The 25,180-nt window shown below is 42.9% G+C and overlaps 5 protein-coding genes across 12 annotated transcripts in view; 2 read left to right on the forward strand and 3 right to left on the reverse strand.

Moving 5' to 3' along the window:
* Nucleotides 1-54: 54 nt before the first annotated feature.
* On the forward strand, nt 55-821 carry LOC117892033 (peptidyl-prolyl cis-trans isomerase-like 3). The gene is made up of 3 exons (XM_034797957.1): nt 55-77; nt 141-377; nt 435-821. The coding sequence occupies exons 1-3, from the start codon at nt 75-77 to the stop codon at nt 678-680; spliced, it is 486 nt and encodes a 161-aa protein (XP_034653848.1). The 5' UTR covers nt 55-74; the 3' UTR covers nt 681-821.
* LOC117892030 (carnitine O-palmitoyltransferase 1, liver isoform) lies at nt 708-8,389 on the reverse strand. Of its 3 annotated transcripts, none has more exons than XM_034797953.1 (9): nt 8,256-8,389; nt 4,102-4,288; nt 3,299-4,036; nt 3,039-3,238; nt 2,638-2,976; nt 2,485-2,550; nt 1,619-2,000; nt 1,203-1,562; nt 708-1,142 (listed from the first exon to the last, which is right to left on the reverse strand). In XM_034797953.1, exons 2-9 carry the CDS (start codon nt 4,240-4,242, stop codon nt 1,020-1,022), a joined length of 2,349 nt encoding a protein of 782 aa, XP_034653844.1. In that variant the 5' UTR covers nt 4,243-4,288; nt 8,256-8,389; the 3' UTR covers nt 708-1,019. The 3 variants fall into 3 exon arrangements, with proteins under 3 accessions (XP_034653844.1, XP_034653845.1, XP_034653842.1); XM_034797954.1 differs by lacking the exons at nt 2,485-2,550; nt 8,256-8,389 and adding exons at nt 2,246-2,305; nt 5,973-6,216; XM_034797951.1 differs by lacking the exon at nt 8,256-8,389 and adding an exon at nt 5,973-6,216.
* Nucleotides 8,390-8,513: 124 nt separating this feature from the next.
* LOC117892031 (translin) lies at nt 8,514-9,732 on the reverse strand. Its single transcript, XM_034797955.1, has 5 exons — nt 9,576-9,732; nt 9,428-9,515; nt 9,278-9,374; nt 9,102-9,217; nt 8,514-9,036 (listed from the first exon to the last, which is right to left on the reverse strand). The coding sequence occupies exons 1-5, from the start codon at nt 9,648-9,650 to the stop codon at nt 8,708-8,710; spliced, it is 705 nt and encodes a 234-aa protein (XP_034653846.1). The 5' UTR covers nt 9,651-9,732; the 3' UTR covers nt 8,514-8,707.
* A 77-nt stretch (nt 9,733-9,809) lies between these two features.
* On the forward strand, nt 9,810-11,211 carry LOC117892032 (peflin). Its single transcript, XM_034797956.1, has 4 exons — nt 9,810-9,962; nt 10,021-10,240; nt 10,476-10,619; nt 10,689-11,211. The coding sequence occupies exons 1-4, from the start codon at nt 9,954-9,956 to the stop codon at nt 10,913-10,915; spliced, it is 600 nt and encodes a 199-aa protein (XP_034653847.1). The 5' UTR covers nt 9,810-9,953; the 3' UTR covers nt 10,916-11,211.
* A 592-nt stretch (nt 11,212-11,803) lies between these two features.
* The window catches only part of LOC117892026 (longitudinals lacking protein, isoforms N/O/W/X/Y), a 60,807-nt gene continuing 47,430 nt past the window's right edge, over nt 11,804-25,180 (reverse strand). The window contains exon 6 of one of the 6 annotated variants that reach the window (XM_034797929.1): nt 11,804-13,628. In XM_034797929.1, the coding sequence (XP_034653820.1) occupies nt 12,337-13,628 (1,292 nt within the window). In that variant the 3' untranslated portion in view covers nt 11,804-12,336. Of the gene's footprint in view, nt 13,629-16,154; nt 17,021-17,373; nt 17,742-17,876; nt 19,423-19,794; nt 21,046-25,180 lie in introns of those variants that run through there. The other 5 variants (XM_034797941.1, XM_034797946.1, XM_034797931.1 and 2 more) reach the window with 5 other exon arrangements.

Consider the following 25,180-nt stretch of genomic DNA (forward strand, 5'->3'; position numbering starts at 1 on the left):
GAGAAGTTATATTGTGGAGTGTTGTGCGGTATATTTTTTCGATTATTCCGCGGTCACACTGTACACTAACTAAAATGGTAAACAAATGTCAAATATGTCTCGTTCCCGCGTTTTACTAAATAAATGTAATAAATTTACAGTCTGTGACGCTGCATACCGACGTGGGCGACCTCAAAATAGAGCTCTTCTGTGATGCCTGCCCAAAAGCATGCGAGAACTTCCTGGCCCTGTGTGCCAGCGACTACTACAGCGGCTGTGTCTTCATTCGAAACATAAAGGGATTCATTGTCCAGACCGGTGACCCCACCAATACGGGAAAGAATGGCCAGTCTATTTGGGGAACTAAATTCGACGATGAGTTCAAGGAAACCGTCAAGGTAGGTGGCTTGAATTCCGTTCGGCAGCTTCAACCGGATGCTTTGTTGTTTTTGCAGCACACTGACCGTGGAATGGTTTCGATGGCCAACAATGGGCCAAACGCTAATGCCAGCCAGTTTTTTATCACGTACGCCGCCCAGCCGAACCTAGACTTGAAATACACGCTGTTTGGTCGTGTTATCGACGGCTTTGATGCCCTTGACGAGCTCGAGAAGCTGCCTGTCAATCCCAAGAACTATCGGCCGCACGTGGACAAAAAGATCAACGGAGTAACTATACACGCCAATCCCCTAGCAACGTGAGAGACAATGACTACAAAGACCAACTGGTTTGCTTAAAAGGAAACGTATTTATAGTACTTAAGCTAATTGATTTGTTCACTTACATACTAATTGGTTGAGAAACATAGAATATTGTGCAAAGGGTGTTCTAGGACTAACATCATAAAATCAGCCGAGTCACAATAGTTAATTAAAAATTGCATTGTTTTCAGAAATTTCTCGCTGACTTTAGCACTTAATATGGAACTTACAATAGGCAAATGTATCAGATGGATGTTAAAAGGATCAACTAGAAAAGAGAAAACAAATGCTAACAAGAATCTCGAACTACATGCGACTACACATATAAACATCTAAGGATTATGTGGATGCGCCGTTTGTGATTGATTTGGCGGGCTTCGGATGATCCTTCATGTGCTGCTCGAACATGCTGCGAATGTCGGCCAGTGCCTGGGAGATGTTCTCGGAGAAACGTTGGACATCCTGAAAGATCAATTTCGATAAACCGCAGCTCCATTGGGATTGTTTAAAGGCAAGCCTTACCGTTTGCTGGCACGTTGTCTTTGCTGAGATATGGAAGAATATCAAGTTCTCTCCAGCTATGATATAGGAGACACCGTAGCCGTCGTCGGCCACAGGTCCAAAGCCACCTCCGGCACTGATGCAGTTCGGATGCTTCTTCAAATCCATCTTTGGCGTCTGCCCGTGAGGGGTCTGACTAGTCGACAAGCGCCACGGCTCGCTGAGCACTTCGTTGAGGAAGGGCGAGTCCACTTCCAAGTACTTCGAGACAACGTACAAGCAGAATAGATGCCTGTCGATTCCCCGCCCACACATGGCATCCTGATAGCCCAGCTGATGGCGATCGCAGGCTGCCTGTAGCATCTTGACGCGCTCGTCGTTCTAGCAAATACAAAAACCAATTAGACTTGGATACATTAATATTGAGGGAGTCTTACGGTTGTGCTTTGATTTTGCATGGCTTTGACCCACGCCGCAGACTCGATGGTACATGGGCGCACCGTCTCAGTTCTTCCCTCGCGGAACAGACGCGTCATCGAAGCCTCATATGTCAGGGAGAATCGTCCCGCATCTCGGTAATAGGCCAACTGCAGTGCCATTTGAATGTAGGCATCTGGGGAGATGCGACACTTCTTCATGAAGCCCTTGCCGTACTCCTGGTGCACCAGAATGCGCAGATTCACTTCATTGATTAGCTTGGTCACGTCCATGGTGGCCTCATCAATTTTGGACAGACAAGGTGTAAGATCCCAGCTCAGGCGTGTGGGCATGGGGGGTTGGAACTCAGGAGTGCCCTTGGTGTCGCCAGATTCATCGTATCTGCGTGGTGTTCAAGAGTATGTTTAGTTCAAAGTGATCCCAAAAATAAGTAAGTGAAGGCAACGTAATTAAATGGCTTTGGTTAACCTTACGAAACAATGGTTAGTCACTGGAACATGGGATAATTAACTTGTGTGTTGGGTTAAAGTGGTTATCAAATGCATATCTGTATCATTCGAAGTGCCTCAAGGTTTTCCCAAAACCAACTTTAATTACATATTTTGAATATTAAGTTAAGTGTTTACCCATAAATATCATCACCAAATATATACTCCCATAGATGTCCCAAAACCGGTGCATCGGCCCTATAAGAAATGTGTAAATTCAATCAATTGTTAGGCCACAACCAGAGTTAATTAAAAATATGTTTGCTTGTTTGTATTACATGTTGAAAACCAAAATAAAGAACTCAAATTGAACGCATCCAACCGACACCGACACCGTCACAACGTACGCGGGTACAGAAAAGATAAAATCAATTTACCCTTCTGATACAAGATCGTCGACGATCAGGTTCTCCCACATGTGGGAGGCAATGGCAGCGTCAGACCTTGGTTTGTGTGGTTTTTGCAAATTGTTCAAAGAATTTAGATTGCGGCAAATCAAGGAAACGATTTGCACTGGGACTGGCACTTACCAGGTGTGTTCGGCATTGAAGCCAACGCGTCCATTGTTGGCCACACAGACGGTGAAACATTTGTCGAACCAACGATTGTAGCCGTTGCCGTGGAGAAGCTTCTTTCCGAAATTGTCGAGCAGCTCGGGGCGCGCCAGATCAAACTCGAAGGGTTCATCGTCCAAAGAGAGGACAAAGGCAGCAGATTCAATGGTGCGCAGGGAGACGTGGTTAACGCCTCGCGAGAAGAACGTATTGCGAGCCTCGGCCCACTTCGAGCGATTCCAGGCGGTGAGTGCGGCCAAATGCTCTTCACCATCGAGTGGAGTGGCGTTGGCCTTTAGGATCTCCTCGATTTGACTGAATGGAAATGCAAATGTTAGTTTCTGATTGTCCTGGGGTTCCAGATCGCAGCCACTCACACTTGCAGCTCGCACGGGCGCAGCATGCGTCCCTTGTGGTAGATGAGCATTTTGTAGTAGCAGCCCTTGTGCAGCACCACAATGTGGTTCGAGTCCTTGTAGTGAACGATGCGATCGGTTTCCAAGCCCGGCACACGGGCCGTATTGAAGGTGCGCTCATATTGCCAAGAGCACAGAGGAATCATGCCCTGGACCATGATCTGCGCAACAGAATTAAAAGGTTAACAAGTGTGAAGTGTTGTATGTGTCGTTCCACCTACAGGCTGCAGTTCCTGATGCTCGATAAGGCGACGGAAATTGAGAAGAAGGGAGACCACATTGGCTGCCCTGGCTGCCTGTTTGTTGGTCAGGTTCATAAAGATGGCATCAGTGCCATAGAAGTTGCTGTTGACACACAGGGGACTGCGGCCGCGCAGATAGACATACTCCTCCCACCAATCGGAGACGTAGTTGGTGGACCACCAGCTCTTCAGAATGAGATACCATTGCAGCTTCTTGCCAATACTCTGCTCGAACTCCTTGGCCAGACGCTCCATTCTCGTGTAGTTATCATCGTCCAGCAGGGGCCGCACACTGCGTAGGTATCTCGTCATGGTGTCACTAACGGACGGCAGCGGCAGACGGGGCAAGGAACCCTGGAAACTGTACAGGCCGGGCTTGTTCCAGCTGGACAACACGCGCACCACTGCCACCCACAACATGGTGGGCAGCGAGACGCGGCTGCCCGGCGCCCTCGACTCATACATCCAGCCCTTGTACATCAGTAGAAGCTTCAGTGTGTATCGCATGGTGAAACATATCGAGAGCCAGATCACCAGGGCAGCCAGGAAGCAGGCAGTTACCTGCCAGTTTATTGTGTTGGAGGGCAGGTGAACGAGAAGTCTGTTGGTGAGATTGAAGGGCGCCTGGTAGCCGGTAAAGTGCAGCCCCAGGGCAATGGCCGAAATAAGCCACAGACTTTGGATGTGGGCCGGATAGACGCCGTTGCGAACTCCATTCTAAAACGAAGATCCAGAAAGGTTAAATCGAATATTTTCATTTGGAAATGCATCTGCTAGCTTACCCTGGCACGAGCCAAGCGCTTCTTCCAGGAGCGCACACCCGAGTTCCACACGAGATTGAGCACCTCGTGGTCATAGTTGATGTCGAAGCCCTCATGGGTGATGGCAAACGAGAATGCAACGGCGGCATGGGCTTCAGCCATACCTGCAGGCTATTGCTCTTGTCACACCTATTCCAATTAAAATGTTCTGCAAGAAAGAGATTGGTTTAATTCGGTTTTAATATTAGTGTCTGAGGCGATAATCTTTCTGCTTTGTTTTGGTATTTATTTGGGTCTTTCGTCATAAGAACCAATTAATGGTTAAACTGATAAGATATATTTTGAATTGGCCAGACAACCCACAAGTGTGATTCATGTGTTGACCAATAACTCGGCCAGTTACCCGTTTGGGATTGAAATCAAATGCGCTGCAGATCGTATGGAAATTTACATTGCCATACTGACATGTGGAAGAGTGCAAAGTTCAGCAAAATATTGCACGACTCGGATCTTGTTTAATAAATTTATACGCTTCTCGGCAACCGATGTTATAACACTTTACATGCAATTGATGATTGACGTCACTGAAAGCGGTTTCATTCAAGTGATAACCCCAAACGAGGATCGAGATAGCGTCGCCCTGGGACTCTAGGTCTGGGCATAAGCAGCCGCCAGACATACAAATTTTAACATATTTGGTGTTAGCAGAAAGCAAACAGTTAAAAATCGACATTCGATCACTTGGGGCAGATCAATTTACTGTGTATATTGCAAAATGATTTAAGAACTATTTGCATTTTATTTATAGATTCCAAATCGTATGCAATTTCAGTTTTAATTGTTATTGTTCAGCGTCTCATACTCCATGACAGCTATTGAAATTGATTAGTGCGCCAAATCACAAAAACAAACAAACTGCTATACTCGTACATATAATGTATTTATTTATGTACATACAAATGTATGTTCTGTGGACTTTAATACTTTTATAGAAGTAGTTTAAGGGAATCAAGCTAATTTTTATCAATCACAACACAGTGTCAATGGCAGCTAAACCTTCGAGAGAGGTAAACAAACATTCAAGTGAAGGTCAGTGCAGTGGGTCTTTTGTGCCCGTGCATATCAATAAACCAGTTTCAACTTCGAAGACCTCTTTGAGATACAAATTCGTTTTCATTTGACCTAGATCGAGGCGACTGTGCGACAATGCCTAATAATTTGAACAGCGCGCTGCCGGCTTTTATTTGTTTGCGTACGAGCGAGGGGGGCCAGCAACATGGGCGAAAACAACAAATTCAAATACGAAATACGACTTGTTGCCTCTTATTATAGTATGTAGTCGTTGTTTAGTGAGCAGCAGCCACAGCAACAGCAGCAGCCAAAGCAGCGATCTCTTTGGCTGGTCCCCGACACTGGTGGTCGAGACGGTGCAAAGTCCACAATGATTTTTTCAGCATTGCTGCTCTGTGATGTGATCTCTTCCTAGACGTTAATTATATTGCAGAAAATTTAAATTGATGTGGTTTTTTAGATTGACCTTGCCTACCCCGTTACCCATTCCCCATCCATGATGCTTGTGTGTGTGCGCGCGGGGGTGGCATGTGGCGGCGGGGCCAACACGGGTTTTATGTAACAAACTTAAAGTCCCCCCAACACAGCTGATAAGGCAGGCAGCTATCTCAATGTGAAATGTATTTTTCAACTATCAAAAACAAGTGGAAGAATTTGGGTCAGAAGAGAGACAGAGAGAGAGAAAGAGAGAGATCAGAATAGGAAAAGAAAACTGAGAAAAGCCGCAAAAATGCAACATTGGCACTGTTGTTTATCCGCTATTTGCGCTTCTTTGGCCCGTTTGCTGGTGACGACGACCTTCAGCTGAATGGAAAACAAACCTTCTTTGTCAAATCAAATGTTTCTGAAGCCAATTTCCACCAGTTTCTCTCCAAATCACGTTCGAATTAATTGCACTGACTGTTTCGAAATCTTATGCGAGATACGGGAGAGCACGATTCGATTTTTATTCAAACTACGAGTTCCCTTTAGCTTTAGCTCCCTCGCGGTTGCGGTTTGTGGGGGCCAGAAAGGCAGAAACAGAAAACAACTTGATCACTTGAACGGCCGAACGCCAACTGAACCAGACGGTGCTCGCTGCAGGCGCATGGGGTCTTAAAAGGCAGCAAGAGACGACTTTTCTGTGTTCGTGTGCGTGTGTGTGTGTGCGTCTGTGTATTTGGTGGGGTGCGTCACGAATCGAGGGGCTCGTGGAGTGTGTTGACCGATGCCGGCTGCTCCCCACAGTTCCTCTCCTCTTTAGTATGTCTGACCGAGGATCGATAAAGGGTAATCTGAGTTTAACAAATGGAGATCCTAATATTGTGGATAATATGTACATATATCTACAATGTAGATTCTACATACAAGTATTAAATGATTGTCGAGTTATCTAGTGCTCAGGTTGGATATGTGGCCGAACTGCCGAACTAGTCATAAACTAGTATAGATTGGAGTGCTCAAATGTTTGGTATTACCGTAGAGAGGAACTTTATCATAAAGATAATGATGTGAATAATACTTCCAATTCCCGATACCAATGTCCAGTTTCTGCCAGAGACTTTTGCTTTTCTAAAAATATAAATAGATCCATACGAGCATGCAACAGACTCGAATGCTCTCGTCTATTTATGTAAGGTGGCACTGGTTCTCGCAACTACTTCAAAAGTGAAGAAGTTCTCTCCTCACCAATTTCAATTGAATCTTATCTGCGTTTCATGATGGGTGGTTGGAGCCTGATTACGTGGTGTACTTACTTCAGACGATAAATGGGCTAAAAAACAAGTCTTATATGATTTGATTTTATAACATTAAAAAAGTGACCACAGCTGCGATAAGCAACAATTGAAAGGTTTTATCGCGTCTAACTATTTTTAGTTGAAAGTCCAAGCCTACATTGTACTACGCCTGTGGGGGGGCCCACTGAAAATTGTGTAGTACGCAATTCGGCGGCCAAGGCTGATAAGGCCAGGCACGCGGTCCGATAATTCAGAGTATTGCCAAAATAACCTAGTGCAATCTTCGACGCGTTGGCACTGCTGCCCTGGTTGGCATGTCTGGGGGGGCTTATGACTCCCTTATTGATAATTATGCCTAAAAAGTCTGGTAAAGAGTTCACTCCCACCCAAACCAGACAAGTGAAAGAGATCACAAGATGGCAGGTCGCACTGCTCGCATACATATCTCCAATGTGGACTTTGAACCTCGGTAACTTTAAATGTGCTACGACCAAGGCAGCGCCAGCGCCAACGACGCATGTCTAACACGGCCGAGACAAAGGCAAAGCAAGGGAAAGGCAAAGAAGAAGGTGGTGGAACCAGTCGGGCCTCTCTGAAATATCATTCACAGCTGCCGCGGCAATTAGGAGGTCAATAGTACCTCTCCTACCTGAGTAGCGCATTGGGGATCTGCCATTTGTTAAACTTCTCTTTTGGATAAGGTTTGTTTGCGTCTTACAAGCATACACACTCATTAGCATGCATACAAATGTATGTATGTATTTACTGTGCATGCATATGAGCAGTGGAGGAAAGTGCAGCAAGACACGTAGCCAGGCCAAGAGACAGAGAGACGGTGCACACAGTTGCATCGGGGGTCTGTGTATAGGTGTGTGTGCTTGTCTTACAGCTCTCACAGCTTTTGCACCCACTCAGAGCGAGCAGAGAAGCTGGGAGGCTCAGCTCTCAGAGAGCACAGCGAAGGCGAGAGAGTCAAAAAGCCGCACAAAACTCGTTTTGGACTTTGAACCGTGTTGAGAAAAGCGTGTTTTGTAAAAAAAAAAACAACAGCGTTAAACAACAACTACTTGATTAAAAAACAAACAACAATCAGAGCCACGAAAAGACGGCGAAGGCGGCGGCGGGTAGTGTTGTAATAAATACAATATTATTCACTTTTAGTTGCTGCTTTTCCAAACAAGTTTCCATGCGATTCGTGGAGGAAAATTCACTATTCTGTGCTGTCTGGGACCTGCATGTGACCCAATTATTTGAAACTGGTTGGAGTTTTTGAATTATTTTGGTGAGGCTAAGGGGGGAACTGAGCAGGTCGCTGGGGCAACAAAATCAGGGTAATTTACCCAAATAAGAATCGGAAGTGGGTTTAGCACGCACTTATGTACTTACTTTCCGGTGAACGGAACAATCTACGGACCGTTTTATTTATCCAAATACACAAATCGAATAACACAATAGAAAACAGCACAAAGCGCGGAAAAGACCCAACAGACAGACGAGAAAACGGCAAAGGCGCGCGCGCAATGTTGTAAACGTTGCGGTGGTGGAGAAGAGAATGAGACGAGACTCGCTCGGAGAACGGCGGCAGCAACAAGCGCGAGAGTTTCGACCATATGATCGAAGCAACAGCAGAAAAAGCAACTTGCATAAGGGTTAGTGCTGCAGCATACACGTACATGCTTACATACATACATATGTATGTATATTGCAGAGATATATTTAAACACAGACACAATGCGCTTTCAAGCTTAACACCGCTCGCTTATATCATTATCAAGGCCCTTCGATGGAGCGTCTTCTTAGATTAAGTATAAAGTGAAATTGGGGATAGGGGAACTGAACTACTCAGTTGCTGCTACCGACTGATCCCCATCCTTGCTGTCCTTGTTAGACAGGCCACGTATGCTGACGTCGTAGACAACCTCCTCAATCTTCTTCACGTCATATTTGAGTGCATCAAACCGCTTGCGTAAGCCATCATTCTTCAGGTTGAGCAATCGAAAGCCCGTGTTCAAGTCGCCAATAAAGTGGGAGATGTTCAGTGGTCGCTCATAGTCGCCCATCGTGACGGAGTTCGTGGCAAACCGCGACAGCTCCGATGCCAGCTGCAATATGCCCAGCAAATAGTCCTCCACATCCAAATGGAAGCCATCACCCGGCTTGGTCTTCACTATTGACAGAACAATCGATTGGAAATTAAAAACGTCGCAGGCAGAAAATGAAGTCTATACTCACAGCCCAGCATTTCGGCCACCGTCTCGCGCGTCACCAAAAAGCCCGCCTCCAAATAAATAACCAAGGCAATGAGAAAAATCAATCGCTGTGTAATGTAGGTCCAGTGATCAGAGTATCTGTGTAGAGCAGAGCATTAGACACCCACATGGGCGCACGAACTATCATCTCTGACTCACCTGTAGTATTGCCCTGGTGGCACCAATGCGGCCAATTTTACATATTTTTCGGCACAGGCTTCGATTAGCTTCCGGGCTGAACCGCAGGCGCCGCTAACTTAATGTAAAAGGAGTCAGAAATTACCAATTTGGCTAAAATGAGTAACCTACTTTGGCTTAAGTCGCTGTGAATTATCTGCAACTTGATTTGCGCGTCCTTCGCCAGATGCTCTATTTCCCTCACCACAAGGCGGATGTTCTGTAAGTAACGTTTTCGACATGAGCAGCTATTTATTGTACTATTCTATGTCCAACTCACCTCCCGTAGCTCCTGCTCATTGTCTATGTACTTCTGGTAGTTTGAAAAGATATCCATATTCACGAAATTCGACATTTTGTTGACTTTTTGCTTGTTTATGCCGGTGTAGACGCTAGAGATGGAAGGGGTGCACAGTGAAGCGATAGTCAAATCTCCTTATCGATGCTTGCACGAGAAATCGATTGGTCGATTGTACGTCATGTCAGATTTGTTCAGAGTGACCGTTTCGGGTATACCATATACCTTACTGTTTATGGTATATTTCATAGGGTCAGGCGGTATATCTTATCGATAAATCCGCGGTCACATTGTGTTTTGTTTTGTCAATTGAATTGACAAATTTTTAATTTCAATTAAAATCAAATTCAATCGTGAAAAATGTCCTACGTACGTTCTCATCTACTCAAAGAGGCGTACATCTTAAATAACATTTTGTTCTTTTCAGGGTCAAGGCTACAATCCCTACGGCCAGCCTGGTGGAGGCTATGCCGCACCTCCGGGAGCCTTCCCACCCCAAAACTCCCAAGTCTCCTCACAGGCGCAGCAATGGTTCGCCATGGTGGACCGTGACCGTTCTGGAAAGATCAACGCTTCCGAGCTGCAGGCCGCTCTGGTAAATGGGCGTGGAGACCACTTTTCGGACAACGCATGCAAGCTCATGATTAGTAAGTGATCGCCCCTGGAGTCGCTATTGTGACGTCACAGCCATCAGTTCCGAAGCGAATCCGAAGCGCCAGCTGTGTCTATAAATATTTGTTAGCTGCCCCAAATCTGGAGGCACACGGGCGTGTTTGCTTAGCTCGCCGTGCAGACATTATCTTGATTGTTTACTTAACCGATGATTCTTTTTATTATGTTTATTCGTTCGCACTTAATGGCAAACTTTGGCCCTACTTGCAGGCATGTTCGACAACGACGCGAGCGGCACCATCGATGTTTACGAGTTTGAAAAGCTGTACAACTACATTAATCAATGGCTGCAGGTCTTCAAGACCTACGATCAGGACTCCTCTGGCCATATCGAGGAGAGCGAGCTGACTCAGGGTAATCTACTATAAATATAATGCTGTGACCGATAGATGTTTTTATCTAATTGCCTTTTGTTGTTGACAGCCTTCACGCAGATGGGCTTTCGGTTTTCGCCCGAATTCATCAACTTTCTGGTGAAGAAGAGCGATCCACAGACCCACAAGGAGGTGTCGGTGGACCAGTTCATTGTGCTTTGTGTGCAAGTTCAGCGCTTCACGGAGGCCTTCCGTCAGCGGGACACGCAGCAGAACGGAACAATTACCATTGGCTTTGAAGACTTCTTGACTGTGGCAATCGGTTGCTCATACTAAGCGTCGAGCATACTAAACTGTTTCCAAAGCAATCCAAACTCTTGCACACGGCACAGCCATCAGACACGACACAACACACATTACTTATTCCGTTTACTGTGCATTTTGCCTCTTTTAACATATTTACATATATGGTGTTTGTCAGCTTAGATAATTCGTCCTCTCACATTCATGTTATTGCAATCTCCTGGTACCAGAAAAGCCCTTTCAAAAGTATTTGTTATCGCAACTCGACTATCACATAGTACAAAGTGTCTTGCGCCTAAAATAAAGTACATACATATATATTTATAAAACGAAATTAAAATGGTTTTATTTGAAAGTAAAAGTTGAAGTAATTGTAGAATAATCAATCATCTTACCATAGCAGTTGCACTGCCCTATGCGTAGATGTATATGAATCTGTGTATGTGTATGTTTTGTGTATTCTTGTATATGCACCCTACTTATGGTGTTTAATATTTGAGGGATAATACAAAGCTTATGAGTACATAAAATATACGAGTATGATAAAACATTTAGACATTAAATTTGTTTTGGTTTTTGGTTTGGGAATCGTGGTAGTGTTCCCTAATTCTTTTTTGGTCATAGGTAAACAACAATTTTGTAAACAAAAACTCAGTCTTCAAGTCCATAAATGCATAAATCGAATGTCTTAAGGGAAATAATGCAAATGAGATAATGGCAAATTTCAAACGATTCTCTGTAAAACTAAATCAGTCAGAGTACGAGTACATATTTATGTCTATCTTTAAAGATGGCATCGATTGAGGAGATCCAAGATTTGTCAAGGGTTTCTGTCTTAGAAGGCTTGATCAAAACTTAATTAAGAGATCTTCGGGGAGGCAAGGGCGTGGAAATGTTTTTATGGGCAGAACTTTCAAAATGTTTCGAAGATGCAGATGAGCCCTAAGAATAATTTGTTTATTTCTGGACAACAGCGAAATGCTTGATAATCTCTTAGTATTTAGTGGCCTTTTTTAAAACGATGCGTGTAAATATGTTTGTTGGGCATAAAAGTCCTTAACTTAGCTATAAAATTGTATAAAAATAAAATCAATCTCACATAGGCTTATAGAATATCAGAATCAAAGTGTAAAATAATACGCAGCGTGAAATATTGTTCGGTTTGCAGTTGTTGTCGTATGTTGCCTTAAGACTAATTTGATTATCTGCTTGATTAGATTGGTTTACGAGTGCTTATATTATATAAATTATTACATGTAAACAGTAAATATTTGGGATGACACATAAATGACAAGAAATATTATTCGCTAATTCGTCAAATCAAGACAAAAAATGCAAGGGAGATGATTGCAGATCTCCTTTGTGGTTGGACAGGGCTACAAATTAGATGGAAGATTCAGTTGGTCCCCATAAAAGTATTATTTGGTATCAAATCGCGCGCCCTCTGTTCCCTTCTACTTATTGCAGTCTATAATCAGTTTGCCCTGGGAATCGTCGGACATGGAGCCGCTCATGCCGTCGCCCTTCATGGAGTACTTGGAGCGACGCTTGCTGGGCAGCTGGGGCAAGTCGGTGTGGTGCTTCCTTACGTGGACGCCAAGGTTTCCGCGCTGCTTCGACTTGTACGGACAATACGGGCACTGATGGGATGGCTCCTTGCCACCGCACTCGACATTCTCGTGGCGACGCAGTGTAGACTTCCAGCGATATTTCTTGCCGCAGTGACGACACTCGTAGACTGGTTCGCCATCCAGGCCAATCGCATTGGGACTGGTGATGCTCCCATTGCTGCTGCCACCATAGTCACTCATTGTGAACTCCAGATTGCGAAAGACTTGGGCCTGGGCCTCCAGCATGGAGTTGGCGGAGCCTCCGTGCGCACTCGACTGGAACATGTTCAGCGAGGTGTTGCCGAACTTGGTGCCGCTCTGTTCCATGAGATGTATATCGTCAAAGGCATGGAAGCGGCCATCATCTTCATCCTCCGTCGATGAGCCCGGCTCGTTCTCGCACTCCGAATGGCGCATATCGCGCTCCTGCTGCTTGCGCAAAAGGTTCTCCAATATTTTGGTTGGCGTGGTCTCGTTGCCATTTGCCGTGTCGACCTCCTCCTTGATGCGACGCTGAGGCGTATGGTGGCGCAGTATCTCCTGCGCACGCAGCTGTTGCTGGAAGCTGTGCAGACCATTGCGCATCAGTGCTTCGGCTATGACAGCCGCCTGTGGCTTTGGTGTTGGCACAACTGGGGCAACTGGAGCTAGGGTTTTGTTGGCAACCAACACTGAAGTTGGTATGGCCTTCACGCCACCCAGGGCGAGGCCAGTGGGGACCGCTGTCTTCTGAGAGAACTTGTTGCGCGGATGAAATGATGCAGCGCCAGCGGCAGCGCCCATAATCTCATCAGCATTCAAGTTTTTTGAAGCCGTATCGGAAGCGGAGCCGTAGACGGCAATCGCGGCAATGGTGGAAGGCTCCAATGTCTCGCCCGAGGTGGGCGACACCTGGCCATACTGATTCATCTCTGGGTGGTCCAGTTGCTGTTGCTTCGGCACCTTGGCCGACTTGGTCTTGTAGAACTCGAACAGCATGTCCGAGACCTCAGACACAGACAGTCGCTTGCGACGAGATCCCGGCACTTGAATCTTTTGTTCATCGCGCTTCCTTCCATTGAGAATGCTGCGCTGGAAACTGCGCTGGATCTCTGCTGTTCCCACTCCTGGGGCGGTGTTCTCCTTTCGGCTTAAGTCTGCAATCGGAAACATAGTTTTTGTTTGATTAGTTTTTGCCAAAAAATTATTTTTTTTTTAAATTTTTTATTTGTTTTTCTCGCTTCTATTTCCTGTAGTATGAGCTTTGTCGCACGACTGATGAATTGTGTGACACGTGACAAATGAAAAAGCAAATTGTAAGTCTCGGGCTGCTTGGGTTGTTAGGGCATGGAAAGGTGTTAGTTAGATGACAGGAGGCATGCAACAAACTAAAAGCAAAATACACTAAATTATGCATAGGTAAAGCAACACACATATAATTTTGGTTTGGAATTAAGTAAACAAGGGTACACGTCATTTTCACTTTTATTAATATTTTTAAACACATTTTTTGATTAAATAAAGTAGCTTTTGTAGGCGCGTTAGATAATTGTCAAGATTTTGTTGTTCTTTGTTTGTTTTTGGTGCTTCGATGGGATGAGATGATGTAATGATGATGTTGGAGATGTTTTGTGGTGGGTGAGTTTTCGTTGAACCGAAACCATTTTTAAATGTATCTCATTACCTGCTTTATCTGTGAAAAATAGAGAATAATAGGTTAGTGATGTCTTGAATTTGTATTCAATTTTTCGCTGGCATATCCACAAGAGAGCTGCGTTGACGTGTATCCCAGGCCACCTGTAAAATGAAGCACAGAATCGGATTAATCAAATGATTTTAATTAGCTTATTCCAGTGCAGTTCGCTGTGCTCGGTGCTTGCTTTCCGCTGCTGGCTTGGGCAGAGCTTTTGATTATCAACTAATTTCACAGTCAAATATTCAAATTCAAGTCGAGCTTTGCCAGCTTTTCCCTGCACTCCGCCCACGCACAACCAGCCGCGAAAAGCATCCACACGGCAACACAATCGAAACGGCACTAGTTGACGCTGCCTAGCTTACAAATTTTCAATCCCATCCACAAGCACGGAGCGCAGGCAGCAACGGATCCGAATCCTAAATCCTACGCGCAGCTGCAACGCTCACACACACACGCACACTCAGGCCCTCGGAAAATTCTGGTCTTTGTGTGCCCGTGTGTATCTGTTGCACAGCAAGTGCAGGCCATGGCCATGGCCTGTGAGGAATCCTTGATTTATTTTTACTCTGGGTTTTCTACCTAACTCAACAGTTGTTGCTTTTGTTATTGCTACTCTCTTGGGTTCTGTTGTATCTGGCACACACACAAACACAGACAACGATCGGCAGAGGGAAAACTTTCTCTGAGAGAAATTCTCTTTTTCGAGAGAGAAAGCAATCCGAGCAGGCGAGCGCAGAGTGCATCTGTGTGTACCCATGGTTCGTGTTTACGTCTAGCTTCCGGTGGTGTTTTTCGTGTTTATCCATTCCAATGTTTTTCCCCAGCAGTCTAGATGCATCTGTTCACAAAAATGTATTTCAAGGTCAAGCTATGAAAACTTAAGGGAGGCTGACACAAAAATAAATTACTTAACATGCTCGTATTTATGTACAAATATACATATGTATGTATGTATGTGTACATGTTCTGGCACTGCAGCTTCAAGCTGTTTCATTTCTTAAGACCCTTCCAGAACATAGTAATCCTGACTATCAACATTTTTCATCGAATTTTCCACGAATTTATCCCACACAAATAGCTTCAGAACCAGCCCTTGAAACTTGTGTGTCCTCTTCGGGTCCTGCCTGGGTGCATGTGCATGTGCACGTATTCTGTGTGTGTGTGTTTTAGGCTTTGCGAAGGCAAAGCCCAAAGAGGAAACCGATAATGCAGGCAGGCAGTAGGGCCTTGAGCGGCACGCATGCGCATTGCCAAATGGAAAATATCAACGGAAAATCACGTGGGAAGCCAGACTGCAAAAGCCATTTGACGGCCAACACACAAGAGAAAAACCAGGCAGACAGGCGACAGTCGGCAGGCAGGCAAGGCAGGCAGGCAGACGGGCAGACGAAAAAGGAAAACTTATTTTTAGACAAAAACACACACAGAAAACGAACGATCCATCCTGATTAATGTGTATTCAGTGTCTCCTGAAACTCATTCTGGGTTTTGTGTGGGTGAACGAAGCATACACTGAGAGTGAGAGAGTCAGCGTGAGAGAGCATTGGGAGTACAGTTGGTTTGTGGTTGCCCAGAATCGATATGAATTGAGATTTTAGCAACGATTCGTGCACTTTCCCCTCACAGCCATGGCCCATCCCTCTATTGTTAATAAAACCTGTTTGAAAAGGATTAGGATATCTCCTTATCTGCATCTTTTTGTGCTGAAACCTGAATCTGATTGTGTTTTTACATTGAAAGGATCTAAAGATCTTCGTTTACTTGCCTGTTTCATGCCAAACCTCGATAGGTAACCCATTTATCTGCGAATAAAACAAAACAAAATGAAACCGTTAATCAAATAATAAAATAAAATATAAATAAATAATACTAACCATTATAAAAAGAATAAAACGGAGTTCTTTCAAACTATAACATAATGAAAATACAAAAAAGAAAAGGTTAATAGTGGAATATCAATAAATATTAACACAGTAATGGTATTCAATTACGCTTACAATTTCTTTTATTTTATTAGCAATATGTAGAAAAATGATTAGATTAGATTGGACCTTGTTTCATAAACCGACAATAATAGAGGTACAATTACCCATTTTAATACCAACATACACACAAACATAAATATGTGTGTATCTATAGCAGTGAATATTAATTTTAGAATTATCTCAAGGCAACTAAATGCTTTTTAAGCTAGATTAATCTGCTCTTAATAACTAAGCGAGTGTTAATTTTTGGCTCATCCTTAAATATAGAAAATTTTCTTGCATTTTTGGTCTCTTCGTTTCAATTTGGTACGATTTCTTTTATCAAAATATAAACAACTATCCTGGAATCCAATTTTCTTCTCGCATCCTCCTGGCATGGGCTGGCACATGGCTTTGAACTAAATGAGAACCGAGTGCTCCTTGCGCATGTGTTCGTTGAGGAAGGCCTGGGAGCGGCACACACGAGCACAGAGTGGACATCGGTTCGCCTCGTATTGTGGGAAGCGCTTGGAGCTCTGGCGTGGTAGCTCGCGTCCCGGCACCAAGCTGCTGGTGTCTATGGGTAGCTTCTGAGCGAGATAGTGCAACGATCGGGCAGACGATATGGACGCTAGCTGCTGCAATGCTATCATGGCATCTGAATTGCTGGTCAATGACTTCTTGTTGCCATTTTTGCTGTAAGTGCTGACACGGTTCGACGGCTCTTCGTTCTCGCTCTTTTGCTCCAACGTCACCGTCGAAGGCGAAGGATTGGCTGATCTGCGCTCCCTGGTGCACACATTTGGCAATGGCCTGGATGTGCTGGCATAGTCCGGCTGGAGGACGGAAGATTCGTGGGTGCGCAGGTTATATTTTCGCTCAAAGACCTCTGCAAAGAGACAAAAATGTTTGGGAAATCAAAATAAAAAATATAAATCATAAATCAAATTCGCTAAAACAAAATGTTGTAACGAAATAATGTGGGAAACAACATAAATATACACAACCCACATACATTCACTCACACATTCGCACCCACACACGCATTTTCAGATATGTACATATGTATATGTAAGCAAGGAGTCAAAATATAAACGTTGTTTTATTTTAAACATAATTAAAATGAAAGACTCTGAAGAAGAAACTGAAAAACCGACTTCAATTCTTTTCTTCTATTTATTTACAAAAGTCATTGCTTTTTGGTTTTGGCATTAACGAGAACTTGTCTATAATATGCATAATAATTGTTAACAAAACTTAAACGAACTCCTCCTCATGCTCCACTTTAATCTCAGACGTATAGAGGTATAGGGATTCGAGTTCTGTGGCTGCTGTCGCTTCTATTCCTGCACCATCTGCTGTTTGTTTTGTGGCTTTGGCCTTTGGCTTTTGCTTGTGAGTGGGTGGCTCTGCCGCCAGCTCGGCATCGTGCAGCTTCTTGTGGCGATTCAGATGGGATCTCCGCTTGAACCACTTAAGGCAGTAGTCGCACTGGAAACGCTTAAAGTCCTGACACTCCTCGCGCTGATGCAGTGACAGACGATTCATCGTGTTGTAGTAGCGTCCGCACTGGCAGAGTAGCTGATTCTTGGGGCCGTGCCGCACAAAATCTACAGACAGACATAAACAGAAACAGAAACAGGATATGGTTGGTTTTTAGGCCTCTGCATATATCAATCACACAAAGTACAAGGGTTCGATTCACTCTAGTTCTGGTGATTTTGGCGATGAATACAACAAATTCGTTTCAGTTGGACATTTTTATTGGCTGATAAATGATTGGACTAAATGACTTAGCACTAGCAATCAGTATGAATATAAATATGAATAGACCTTTTTAGTTCGTGAAGCACCTGCTCTGCTCTGCAGATCCTATCTGCACATCCTCTCCGCCTCCGCACACAGTACAGTCCACAGATTTGTCCTAAAAAAAGAGAGAAGCATATTAGTTGCTGGTTTTATGTTTGGGCAAGTAATTCGGATCGATAAGTAAGTGTCGTAGATTCGATTGTAAACATTTATTTATCTTTATTTAAATTACTTTCATATACAAGGTTAATATACGCAGTGATTGGGTTAGGGTTTAAAAGATTACTTTTTGTATATGTCAGAGTTTAAAATACTTATACGTTGAGCTAATTCAAAATTGATTCTACAATACACATTGAGCAATTCAACTAGAACTTGATCGTGCCTTAGTCCGCTAGCTTAAACGTATGTGGATTACACATTGAGATCGTAACTGTGACTATATTACACACTTGGGGGGGTTTGGGTTTGATTACTCTTTGGATTCATCACACATTACAGTAACGTAACACAACAACAAATGCTAAACACAGACTAGAATTCATGGTGTTCGTACAGTTCCATATGCCTAGTTGCCCCCCATGTGAAGCGCCTCCACAGAATCGGAGTGCTTCTGGTTCATGTGCTTACGCAGATCCGACTTGTACTTGCACTTGTGCGGACAGTGCGGACACTTGAGGGTGGGCTCCACACCGCACTCGTAGTTCTTGTGCCGCTTCAAGGAGCCCTTGATCTTGTAGGTCTTGCCGCACACATTGCACGCAAACTTGCTGTCGTCCAGTCCGAACTCGCCTGAAACTTGCTGAAGTGTCATGGTTGTGGCAGCATGAAGATTATTTCCCAATCCATTAATATACAGCTTCTCGTGATGTGCGTGAGCCTCTTCATCATCGTGCATCTTCTCCTCATACTCATCGTCGAGCATGTTCTCATGTGAGTCAACTTTCATGGCAGCCAGTTCGAGCTCACGCTCGGCATCATCCGCATCGGCTAGCAAGAGGCCAGACTCATGACTGGACACCACAGCAGTGCTGGCCATGCTGGACGGTGCCATTGATATGCTGGTGGCTCCATACTGCATTACATCGCGCAAGAGCATCTTGTCCTCCAGCCGGGAAGTGTCTATCTTGATGTACTCCTGTCTCGCCTGCGCCGGCTGGATGGTCAGGTGGTGGTGCTGTGACTGCTGCTGTTGCTTCACTATCTGTATAGTGGTTGCCTGTGGCTTGTGCAGCAGGCTGGTGGTGTTTGTGTTCGTGGTGGCATTCTTGGTGAGCGTGGGTATCGTGTACTGAATGTTGCCCACCGGGTTGCCCAGATCATCGGGAGGCAGCTCCACCACCACCGTGGCCCCAGACAGAAGTCTCGATCCACCGCCATTGCTCAAGCTGGCACCAGTGCTGAGAGTCTGGTTGGGCGAATGGCCTCCAGTGGCACTGGAAATTGAGTAGGGCACTGTCTCCAGAATGGTCCAGTAGCCATCTGCAAATAGTGCGAAACAAGAAAGAGTTTGGTTAGTAAGCCGCTGGCTGAGCACCTCAAGGTTCTGGTATATAATTACTTGTAGCATTAACAAGTGTCTTAGCTGGCTTCTGGACCCGTCCAATTTGTTTTGGGATTGGTGGAGTGTGGGTTCAAGGATGGTGTGGATTATAAACTTGGGCTTGTTTGGGTTTTTTTTTGTTGCTGTAACGCATATATGATTCTGTTGCTTTATTCTTAAACGCTTGCATTTACAATATACAATAAAAAGTACACAAATTCTTGGTTAGCTCGTACTCAGATTTTGTAGAACCGAGAACTATATTTATAGGCGTAGGCGTATACGTAGGCACATACTATAGAATTTTAAATGTACAACTGAGGAATATTCATGTTGAAAAAGTGGCAACTAAATGGCGCTTTAAGTCTTTGAGTGCTTCACATGCGAAAGCCTTAATTGCTGGCAAGAATATATTTGAGTTTGAGAACACCAACCACAGTAGAACTAAGTATATAATTGTCCCATATGTCTGCATATGGGGGGTATGTGTTTATGTATATGTACTCTAATATGGTGCATGTACGTATGGGTATTTATGTATGTATGTATTTAAATAAAATGGTCTTGGACCGATTCGGCTAACTTAGGCATAACTCAACATAAAGAAAGTAAAACGAGAGAAGAGTTAAAAACGGAATGCGCTCAGAGAAATTGATTGTCAGTTAAAAGTTCTTTAGTTCTTTAAGTAATTTGTGCAGGAATGTGGACAGGCTGGGAGTGCCACAAAGATGGGATCGGTTGGTGTGTTGGTGGATGCGGGTGCGGGCACAAGCGCAGACACGGGCACAAGTACGCATTGGAGGTAGCTACTACTTGGACAAGCAACTATTGTCATTATTCATTTGGTAAACATTTCACATTACGCCTCTCAATATGCTGCTCCTCGGCTCAGCATCATTATCCATCATCGTCGTAGTCGTCATCGTCCTCGTCGCTCTCCTGCATGGGCACAGCCGTAATGGTCAGATCGCGACCAGCAAAGTCAAAGTTGATTTCACACAATGCTGCGGCCACATCGCTGTCCATTCCCCCACCATCGTTGTCCCCATCCTCGGCATCTCCGTCCCCATCGCCATCGCCGTCCCCATCGCCAGTGGCCTCGTCATTGCTCATGTCATCCTCATTGCGTATCACATACAGGCTCTCCTCATCGTCGCGAGCCTGCTCATAGAGCATGCAATGCTTGCGCTTGGCGTGGCGTAGCACGTGATCCTTGCGTCGCGAACGGTACTCGCAGGACACGCACTTGTATTTCTTTTGCTTCAGGCAGTACTTTCGCACGTGCTCCTGCAGCTTCTGAGGCGACTTGTAATAGCGATTGCAGTGCTTGCACTGCATAAAGGAGTCGCGGGAGAGGCCCGCACTGGGATTGGAGGCACGCAGGTTGCTGCTCTGATTGCTGCTCGTCGTTGTGGTGGTGGCATTGGTGGCGTTGGTGTTGGTGTTGGCGTTCGCTCCACTACTGTTGTTGTTGAGATAGCCATAGTAGTCGTCGTGGCTGGCGGTGGCACTCGTTGAGGTGTCCACGCCCAGGAGACTGCCCAGTATGGGATAGATGTCTGCTGGTCAGCACAGCACGGAGGTGGCAAAACAAAAAGTAGAACAAAACAAAATCAAATTAATGGCCGGCAAACAACTGATCAAACATCAACTTAGGCTATGTAAAAATATAGTTGAATAAAATCATATGGAGAACTTAGTGTTGTTTGGCTACTACCCAAGAGGCGGCGCAGATGATGATGATGATGATGATGATGAAGGTCATTGCAGTTGATGGAGTTTAGCGGCACTGGGGACGGATGGATGATGTTGGTGATGGTGACTGATAATGATGGTGTGTGGTGACGGTATGGTATGGTTGACACAATCCCCAGAGATCTACGTGTACGCACATATACAAAAGCCACGCAAGCGTTTCTATAAACAAAAACTTGAAAACTTGATAATATATACAGAACAAAAGAATAAATCACAAAATCAGATGTTGGTTGGTGTTGGTGTCGTTGGTGGGTTTTTCAAAACTACAACAATACAGCAAATCAAATTACATTTATCATATATTTTGCGTTATATAACTATGATCTGTTTTGTTTGTTCACTCTTCAATACAATAGCAATGTCAGGCATGTGGGGGGCCGGCCACGCAAGGGTCTTCGGTCTCCTTGTTGTTGATCCAATATTATCCACCTAGAAGAAGAGAAAAATGTATGTTAGTTCAGGGTTTTCCAAGAGTTTCATTGAGAAATAAAATACATTCTCTTGATGAGTGCTGGAATAGGAAACCATGAGGGGAAAGGGGAAATAGTCAAACAGATTTGTTAAATTTTCGTGTTTTTCTTTTTCGTTTTCTATCATTGAATATATTTTTTAATTTAATTTTTATTTGTTGGTTGGTTTTTGCCTGTTTACTTATAACAATTAGATCGTTTTACTTCTTTAACATTTAAAATAGTTTCACAAATTTTGTTTAAGGCGTTTCTCGGCTTTATACACAATTACATAATTAAATTTACTCTGAATTCGTACTAGATTTAATTCGTTTTTGTTAAATTGGTTTAAGCACACTTTTCATAGTCTAACTGGCATTTTGAATGTCCTTTGTTTCGTTAGATTTTTGTTTTTGTTTTTGTTTGTTTTTGTTTACTGTGTAAATATATTGGTATCTCTGCTCAATTCGTTAATCTAAATTGCAGTGCAAAAGCAATTTGGTTTTAGTTATTTATGTATACAATCCTTATTTTTTTTTCTTCTTTTGATTTTGTAAATTTTTTTATTGGCGAAAACTAAGCTATGGTACATTCGTTACAACTCAAATCGGTTGGTGTTTCATGCTCCCCTTTCTTTCGTAGCTCTGCATAGCTCATTTTCAACATTAACTATTCGTGAAGCGTGCGTCAACAGCAATTAACATCCATTTCTCATTGTTTTTTTTTTTATGTGTTTGCTTTTCGTTATCCTATGGCTAATATATTACTTGATTTTCTTGTGTTTGCGGTGTGCTTTGAATGTAATTCCCCATTTTCGTTTCACTAGATTTTTGCAGCAATAGAAGAGAAATAATAGTACTATAAACTAAAGAAATAACGAACAGAAAATGATTCTTAATAGAGACAAACAAAATATCCGATTTTCTTAAATTATAAATGTGTTTGATTGTATTATGTTTGTGTTTTTGTGTGTGTGTTTGTTTGAAAAGAAAGGCCCTCTTCTCACTTCCGTAACCGACTGTTGCCTGCCCACCCACCCACTCTCCTCTCCTTTCCTCTGCTCTGATCTGCCCTACTGTTCCACGCTTCGCTACGTTTCAATCACAATTAATCACATCGATCCATATACATGCATATATATGTGTGTATGTATGTATGTTTGTATGTATGTAGCTATATATACATAGATATATATATATATTTCTTTATATATAATTTTACATTCACAGCTCCTAGTTTACAACGTTTTAAAAATGTGTATTTTTTGTGTGTGTTTGGATGTTTATAAATCTTTGATATTATAATTATTAACAGAAATAATAAGAATACATTAGTAGAAAAAGAGTTATCTGGGTTAGTACAATTTCTCGAAAAATATTTCACTTTTTTTCTTGGATGTATTTATGCTTTACATATCAAACGGATAGATCGTATCCAACTTTTCGCCCCTGTACCCGCACCCAATCTAAATTTGCTCAAACTTTATTGTTTGCCTATGTGCTAGCTAGCTGTCTGTGTTGTGTTTGGGTGTGTGTGTGTGTAAGGGGGTTTTGTGTTAGTAAATTGTTTGTTAATCAAATTATATAGAAATTTATCACATGCTTTTCTTTACACTTTAACTATACGACTCGAAAGTTTGCCATTATGGGGCCACATACGGGTATGCAATGCCTCGGCTCGTGTCTGTCTTGCATTTTCTTTATTTTTCTCATTTCTCTTGTACGAGTATATGGTTCGATTCGAGTCCATCACATGCGCTGTTGATAAATTATAAAATAGGTGTGACGGATGGACATCCATCTTCTTCCCTTTCTTATATTCTTGTTGTAACATAAAAAATTAGATGTTTCCGCTTAGAAAAGTAGTTAAAAATATTATGTTGTATAGATAAATAAGAACCACAACCTTAATAGACAAAAAGTTAAATAAATCGCGTTTGAATAATTGGTTATGCAAAAAGAAAAACGGATACAAATTGTGAATTTCGTGTGGTGCACATCGATCTTCGTGTTCTATAACAATTGATTAGCAGAACTCTAGAATCTGACTAGCGCAACAAAGCGACTATTAAATGTAGGTATATAATGTTTATAAATATTAATCCAAGCAGAAAACCAATGGAAAACCTTTGAAAATTGTCAACGAATTCAAATTTAAACATTTTTCCTCACCTAATTCGAATACTGACCGATATGAATTTTGTTTTGTTTTTTTTTCTTTGTCTCTAAATAATTTGAACAAATTCTTTATATATTTTGTGTTGGTAATTGATTTGTGCCAGTTGTCTGTAGATTAATTAAGATCTTTATCACAATTTTTGTGTGGCACAAACTGCTGACAAAAAACTGTAACTTAATTTTGTTGAAGTTTTTAAACTTGAATTTACATTTAAAATTGTTTTTGTGTTTAATTTTTAGGGTTATTAGGTTGAAGTACCTAAGCAACTCTGTTATACATTTAAGCTCTTTCTTTTGTTTATCAACAATTATAAAAATGTTAGTGTGTGTGTGTCTGTGTGTGAAACTCTGCCGATATCTATAACTATATATAATCGTAATCGTATCGTTCTATAACAAGACTTCTCTACAGCTTTCACTCGTTTCTCAATTTAGACAACAAAATAATTACATATGTTAAGAGAAAATATACAATGTTATGATTACTATTAATTACAATGAGGACTATATTCTTTATATCACATACCAATTTATTTTTCTGACTGTGACTCGATGCGAGTTTCCCCAACCCATTTACATTGCCAATTCCCTCTTGCCACCCTCTTCCATGCATCCCTCCGCGCCGCTCGCACTTGTACATGCTTTAATGTTATTTAAAAATAATTAATAACTGATTTTTGTTTCGTCTTAAATTTGTTTGCCTTGTGTAGAGAAGCGTCCCCGCATCCGCCCCCGCCCAAAGCCACACATATTTCATTTCGTTTTCTCTTTTTTTTGGTCAAATTAAAATTCCCGCTATCACATATCGTGGTTCATAATTAAATAATAATTTTAAAAAATTTCATGGAATGAGCACAAGATAAATTAATAAAATTTCTGTGTTTCTTTGCTTTTTGAAAAAAGAGTAGATAGAGATCGTTGAGTTTCAACTACTAGCTATAATTTGTTATATTACTACACACTCGCAGTATGTACCATGCATTCCTGTGGCTTTTGGGGGTGCGCGGTCCTAAGCAAACCATCAAACTGTTTGCAAAATTTCAGTTTGTGAATATAGACAAACGAAAACATGTGAAAAAATGAAGAACAACGATTGTTTTATCTGATGTTTTTTTGTTTTGTTTAGTTTTGTTTTTGTTTTTGTTTTTTTTTGGTGCGCGTAAAATATTGCACGTACGCCTTGCCTTCAAAGCGGACTAACTTAAGGCCTACCTCTGACTCTGACTCCGATACCGACATTTGACTGCGACTGAAGCTGCCGTATATCGCTCTACTTTTAATGGTTCCTTTCGTTGGACTAACCTAAGGCGCGT

The sequence above is a fragment of the Drosophila subobscura genome, chromosome E, assembly GCF_008121235.1.
Source record: "Drosophila subobscura isolate 14011-0131.10 chromosome E, UCBerk_Dsub_1.0, whole genome shotgun sequence".
Lineage (NCBI taxonomy): Eukaryota > Metazoa > Arthropoda > Insecta > Diptera > Drosophilidae > Drosophila > Drosophila subobscura.